The sequence below is a fragment of the Nannospalax galili genome, unplaced genomic scaffold (assembly GCF_000622305.1).
Source record: "Nannospalax galili isolate Female #2095 unplaced genomic scaffold, S.galili_v1.0 scaffold3156, whole genome shotgun sequence".
In the NCBI taxonomy this organism is placed as follows: Eukaryota; Metazoa; Chordata; class Mammalia; order Rodentia; family Spalacidae; genus Nannospalax; species Nannospalax galili.
Genome location: NW_008337935.1, coordinates 25,737 through 32,511, shown reverse-complemented (window position 1 = coordinate 32,511; position 6,775 = coordinate 25,737). Strand labels below are relative to the sequence as shown.

Genomic DNA, 6,775 nt, shown 5'->3' with positions numbered 1-6,775 from the left:
GTACCGAATGCTCTGCTTTTAAAGGAAGCTAGAAGAGGAAAGGCAAGACTCACGGATCGACATGAAAATAATCATCCGAGCTACCCGGACCAGAACCCGCATTTCAGGACCGTTTCCCCTGAAGGCTGGCAGGGCTGTTCGACATTCTCAAACCGCCCCCACCCCGAACCTGGTGCCCCCCCACGCCCCGCACTGCAGCAGGCCGCCACCGGCCCCGCCCCGCCGCGCAGGGAGGGGACCGCAGAAGAGCCCGCCTCTGCGGCGGCCAGGCAGGGCAGGCACTGGACGCGGCGCGCCGGGGGAGGGGCCGCGGTCGCTCGTCCGCCCTGCGCGCCGGCCCCTCCCCAGCCCTACTTAAGAAGCTCCCGCGCCGTCACCGCCGCCTCATTGCGTTACTTACCTCGACCCTTAGCTTGTCGGGGACGGTAACCGGTACCCGTGTCTTCCCTGTCGCCTTCGCCTCCTGACCCGTAGCCACCATGGTAAGGGGACGCATCCGGGCAGGGAGCGGACAGCCGGCGCGGCGGGGGCGCCAGGCTAGAACGGGCGGGAGCGGGGGCGGACCAGGCCCGGGGCTGTGGGCAAGCTTGCGGGAGCGAGGGCGGCCCAGTCTCGAGTCTGAGCCCCGGGACGTGGGGACCTGAGACAGCGATAGGTCTGAAGGATGGCGGAGACGCAAGTTTTCCCGCGCACGCCCTTCCGCCATCCTTCCCGTGTCCTAGGGGCGCGCGCCTACTTCCCCGCCCTTTACTTCCTCTTGAGCGCGAAAGGCGGGGGCGGGATCGAAGTGAGGGAAAGGCGCATGCGCGACCGTTACACTCGCCTTAGGCGGGAACGACCACTGCAGTCTGCGCATGCGCACGGAGGCACTGCGGATTTGGTTTTGTAGGGTGTGTCTCCAGTTACGGCTAGATTCAGTTTTCTGATGGCGGCTCCGACACATAGCCCTTCGATGAAAGCAGTAACGAGTGTGGGGAAGGTCTCCATTTGCCGCACGGAATCCCAGTCCCTTAGAATACTTGCTACACCCTGAAGGGCCATCTGTCCGCAGTGAGGAACTTTGGATGGCAGCAGGTGGTGGCTCTGGAGGATTTTGAGGGTACTGAAATCGGATCCCGGGTCAGATTGGGGCTGTGGATAATCGTCTGCTGCGCCAGAAATGTGCAGGTGTCGGAGTTAAGCTTAAAGAAAGGAGGGCGGATAACCAGCAGCGTGCACAGACGTGGCCTGCTTCACATGCTCATCAAATTTTGCTTATTCACCCAGTTCGCAGAGCCCTGGTCCTGCGGCTAGGCAATTTACTCTGTTGGCCACCTAACCCGAAGGAGGCCTCAATGTCTGCGTCTTCCAAAAGGGGAAGTTGTGACTAAGTAAAAAAAAGGCTTTTGCCTTTTTTAGAGTTAGGACAGAAAGAAATTCGCTGTTCTCCCTTATTTAAAGCAAAATTAAACATGGTTTGAGGATTTCCTATTGTCTGGGTTTGAATTTAAGTCTTTGCCAAGTGCTAATGCTATGGAGAAGTTAGTTCTCCAGATCCATTAAGTCATTGCAAATGGGGCCGTTGAGATAGCTATATCAATGTTTTGCTTTTCCTTTTCCACAGCGCGAGTGCATCTCCATCCACGTTGGCCAGGCTGGTGTTCAGATCGGCAATGCCTGCTGGGAGCTCTACTGCCTGGAACATGGCATCCAGCCTGATGGCCAGATGCCAAGTGACAAGACCATTGGGGGAGGAGACGACTCCTTCAACACCTTCTTCAGTGAGACGGGCGCTGGCAAGCATGTGCCCAGGGCAGTGTTTGTAGACCTGGAACCTACGGTCATTGGTGAGTTGACCTCAGTGGTCCGAGGGATTTCCCAGGGTGCCGGGCTAGATGTGTCCTGGGGGCTGCACGGATCGCCCAGGGCTGCGCAGGATGGTGGAGGTTGTTGATGATGGCTGGCTGGTTCTTCTCCAGATGAAGTTCGCACTGGTACCTACCGCCAGCTCTTCCACCCTGAGCAGCTCATCACAGGCAAGGAAGATGCTGCCAATAACTACGCCCGTGGGCACTACACCATTGGCAAGGAGATCATTGACCTTGTCTTGGACCGGATTCGCAAGCTGGTATGTTTTGTCTCCAGTAAATGTAGTGACTAAGATCTGACCAGCCTTTTTTTTCCCCCAGTACTGAGGATTAAACAAAATAACTGTGGTTAATTCAAACACTTCACTATTAAGTGTTCTCTGTAACCCAGGCTGAACTTGAACTCCATGGCAATCCTGCCACATGGGACTGCAACGAATTCCAACCACCTACATGTTTCTTAAAAGCATTTGCCAAAACAAGATCTAATACCACAAATTTATCTTTTTACTCTTTCTCTTTCCTCCTACAGGCTGACCAGTGCACAGGTCTTCAGGGCTTCTTGGTTTTCCACAGCTTTGGTGGGGGAACAGGCTCTGGGTTCACCTCCTTGCTGATGGAACGGCTCTCTGTTGATTACGGAAAGAAGTCCAAGCTGGAGTTCTCCATCTACCCGGCCCCCCAGGTTTCCACCGCTGTCGTTGAGCCCTACAATTCCATCCTCACCACTCACACCACCCTGGAGCACTCCGATTGTGCCTTCATGGTAGACAACGAGGCCATCTATGACATCTGTCGTAGAAACCTCGACATCGAGCGCCCAACCTACACTAACCTTAACCGCCTTATTAGCCAGATTGTGTCTTCCATCACTGCTTCCCTGAGATTTGATGGAGCCCTGAATGTAGACCTGACTGAATTTCAGACCAACCTGGTGCCCTACCCCCGCATCCACTTCCCTCTGGCCACATATGCCCCTGTCATCTCTGCTGAGAAAGCCTACCATGAGCAGCTTACTGTAGCAGAGATCACCAATGCCTGCTTTGAGCCAGCCAACCAGATGGTGAAATGTGACCCTCGCCATGGTAAATACATGGCTTGTTGCCTGTTGTACCGTGGTGATGTGGTTCCCAAAGATGTCAATGCTGCCATTGCCACCATCAAGACCAAGCGTAGCATCCAGTTTGTGGATTGGTGCCCCACTGGCTTCAAGGTCGGCATCAATTACCAGCCTCCCACTGTGGTACCTGGTGGGGACCTGGCCAAGGTACAGCGAGCTGTGTGCATGCTGAGCAACACCACAGCCATTGCTGAGGCCTGGGCCCGTCTCGACCACAAGTTTGATCTGATGTATGCCAAGCGTGCCTTTGTGCACTGGTATGTGGGTGAGGGCATGGAGGAAGGGGAGTTCTCTGAGGCCCGTGAGGACATGGCTGCCCTGGAGAAGGATTATGAGGAAGTTGGTGTGGATTCTGTTGAAGGAGAGGGTGAGGAAGAAGGAGAAGAATACTAATCTGTCCTTTGAGCTCTGTAGCGTGTCAAACTCCCGGAACTTCAGCTTCAACATTAGCTGACAGGCAGACGTCAGTCAGTGTTCACTGTTTAGTTTAGCTTCCCTGTGATGTGTCTTATTTTTTCCATGTGAACCTGAAAGTTTTGTCCCTGATGTGTCAAAGTAAAAGCATTATGAAGAACATTTTCATCTTGGTATGCTTTTTTATTTGAGTTTTCCCAGTCTAGACTGGTCTTGAACTTCTGATCATCTTACTGTGCTGGTATTGTGACCATTGGTCACTCAGTTTATTCAGTGCTGAGGATCTGGACCCAGGACTTTAACACCAGGGGAGCACCCTAACAGTGCCATGAACCACATTCCCGAGCCACGCTTGGGCATTTCCTAAAGCCACCTTTATTACAATTCAGCCACATTTGGAAATCGTGTCTATAACATGTTGGTAGTGTCCCAGACCCCACATTACCTTGAGTATTTGCCTGGTATGTATGAAGCCATTAGTTTGATCCCCTACCAAAATCAAGTACTGTTGGTATTTACAGGATCCAAATACAACTTTTATTTTAGGACGGTCCTTGAACTGAAACTGCTTTGGGTAGTAGAAAGGCCATGTTTCCAGCTGTGAGGAGAGGACTTACTGCAGCAGAAGGGAACCCCTGGATTCCTTACCCAGTGCCACAGGGAGAAAGTGGGGTTGCGGAAGCAGAATTTACAGTGTCTTTCTAGGGAAGAAAGCAGAACGGTGAAAGTCCATGACTTGGTGGCAACCCTGCATTACACAGTGAAGTAGCAACATCTAAGTGTTCGGCTCAATTGGTAGCACTTGGCAGGACAGTTTGGTACCAGGGATTGAATGAAGGGCCTCAGGCATGCTAGGCAAATGCTGTACCACCCTACAGCCCTCTATCTTCTGGTGGCCTGAAGGCGCACTTTCCGTGTAGAGTGGTGTGTAGAGCAAGATGGAACAGGATTTGTGTGTCAAATTATCTATTTTTAAATGTTTGGTCTTTTTGAACTGGGGTCTCCCTGTAGCCCCAGCTGGCCTGGAACTCACTATGCAGACCAAGCTGGCCTTGAACTATAGAGATCCACGTGCCTCTGCCTCCCAAGTGCTGGGACTACAGGCCTGTGCCACCAAGCCCGGGAATATCAAATGTATTTTAGTGAGGGATTTTGTTTTGGTATATTGAGGTAGGGTTTCTCAGTCTAGGCTGGCTTCAAGTCTGGGTAGCCAGGATGATTTTGAGCTCCGTACTGTCATCTCTACCTCCCAAGTATTGAGATTAGGTATGTACCCCCACACCACCAGGCAGGGTAGTTTCTTGGTGTTTTAGTAGTGGCGGGGATTGAACCCTGGGCCTCGAACATGTTAGGCAATCTACCACTTAGGTGTAAGTTTTAAGCAAGTCTGTAATGAACAAGACAGTGGAGCCAGCTGTGGTGGCACATTTTCTTTAGTCCCAGCAGGAGGATCAGGAGTTCAAGCCTGAGCTACATGAGACTGTCTCAAGGGGAAACAACATGGCATATGCTTGTAATTCCAGTGCTGGAATGGCAGAGACAGGTGGACCCTTAAGCCTGGATAGCCAGCCAGTCCAGCCTAGTCAGCAAGCCCCACATAACCAGTGAGAGAGCCTATCTCAAAAGCAATGTAGGAGCTGGAGAGGGCTCATCTGTTAGGAGCTGCTCCTGCAGAGGACCCAGTTCAGATTCCAGCAGCCTTACCTACACACAAACACATTAAAACGAGCCAGGCGTGATGGTGCACAGCTTTAATCCCAGCACTGGGGAGGCTGAGGCAGGCGGATCTCTGTGAGTTCAAAGCCAGCGTGGTCTACTTAGTGAGTCCCAGGCCAGTTGGGGTTACAGGGAGACCCTATCTCAAAAAGACCAAAAAATAAGTTATAATAATAAAATTAAAATCTAAAACCGACAATGTGTAGAACTCTTGAACATCTGAGGTTGATCTCTGGCCTCCATACACATATAGACTCCTAGTTTACATAGTGAGTTCCAGGCCAGATGGGGCTACAGGGAGACACAGTTCCTGGTACTAAAATATATAAATTAATTTTAAGTACCTCTCTCCTATCTCTCTCTCCTCTCTTTCTCTCTCTCCTGCAGAGGTTACGGTTGTCCCTCAGTTTGGTGGAGTGTTTACCGAGCATACATAAAGTCCTGAGTTTGATCCCCAGCACTGCATTCAACTTGGCCTATGGCTCAGGCCTGTAATCTCAGCACTCAGGAAGTAGAAGTCAAGGTCATCTTGGGACAGAGTAAGACTGTCCTCCTGCATGCACCACAGACATATACTATATACATACATGCCCTCAAATTTTTACTTAAAAGGACAATGACTAAAGAGAGGGATGGAGCAGGACATAATATCAAACACTCTTTTAGGGAGCATTTAAGTGGGTTTTTTTCCCCCAGCTGGCTTAGAACTTGTGATGTAGACCAAGCTATCTTCAACTCATAAGAGATCCTCTGCCTCCCAAGTGCTGGGAATAAAGGCATGTGTGACCAAGTCCAGCTGAGTACCTAAGTCTTATATCTAGTCCTTTTATCTATAAACCTGCCCCAGCAGTAAGCACAGTGCCTGGTACTGCCTCTGACCCATTTCCCTCTTAAGCCAGGTTCTTTTTGTTTGAGACGGGCTTTCTATATGTACTCCACGCTGGCCTTGGATTCATTTTATAACCCAGGCTGGCCTTGAACTCATGGCAGTTCTGCATCAGCTTCCCAAGTGCTAGGATTACAGACAAGTACCACCACATACCACCAGTCAGGTTCTTTAATGTTCCATTCAATGTAAACTTTAAACTCTTGTAAAACTCATTCTCCATGCTGGTCCAAGGCTCCTTAAGTATTTCCAGAGAAGGTGGGTCCCAAGGGCTTATCCCGAGGGAACAAAGATTTAGACTCTTGTTCTGTCATGAATTAAGCCCCTTGATCTCTGGGCCTATTTTTCCTTCTCCACTACAAATTTCCATTCTGCCTGTTGCAGAGTAGAGTTAGCACGTAAGACAATGGAGCCTGTCTGGAGAGGGGTTGGCAGCCTAGAGTTAAGCCTAGAGTGATGTCTAACATTGTGAAATGTGGAGCCGGACACCCCAGGCTTGACAGCTATTCTCAGTCACATGCCAGAGTCACTATCAGGGAAGAAGAAAAGAAATGAGAAAAAGCCCAGACCGTTTGCTTAGAGATAACAGGGACGACAACAGTAATAATAATCTGAACTACGTCAACATTCAATTTACATACATTTGTCTTTTTAAATTTTGTTTTTTTGAGACGGTCTCCCTGTGGCCCCAGCTGGGTTTGCACTTGCTATACAGACCAGGCTGGCCTGAATCTCACAGTAACCCCCTGCCTGTGCCAAGTGCTGGAATTAAAAGTGTCCTGTGAGCTACCA

General features: G+C 50.6%; 1 protein-coding gene across 1 annotated transcript; it reads left to right on the top strand.

Moving 5' to 3' along the window:
- The first annotated feature begins 325 nt into the window (after positions 1–325).
- LOC103733937 (tubulin alpha-1B chain) lies at positions 326–3,543 on the top strand. Its single transcript, XM_008832860.3, has 4 exons — positions 326–482; positions 1,604–1,826; positions 1,959–2,107; positions 2,380–3,543. The coding sequence occupies exons 1-4, from the start codon at positions 480–482 to the stop codon at positions 3,358–3,360; spliced, it is 1,356 nt and encodes a 451-aa protein (XP_008831082.1). The 5' UTR covers positions 326–479; the 3' UTR covers positions 3,361–3,543.
- The last annotated feature ends 3,232 nt before the right edge of the window (positions 3,544–6,775 follow it).

Bases quoted from the DNA above. Each gene is read 5' to 3' on its own strand.
- LOC103733937 (XM_008832860.3), top strand. The intron at 1,827-1,958 runs GTGAGTTGACCT...GTTCTTCTCCAG, and splicing joins CCTGGAACCTACGGTCATTG to ATGAAGTTCGCACTGGTACC. The intron at 2,108-2,379 runs GTATGTTTTGTC...TTCCTCCTACAG, and splicing joins TGGACCGGATTCGCAAGCTG to GCTGACCAGTGCACAGGTCT.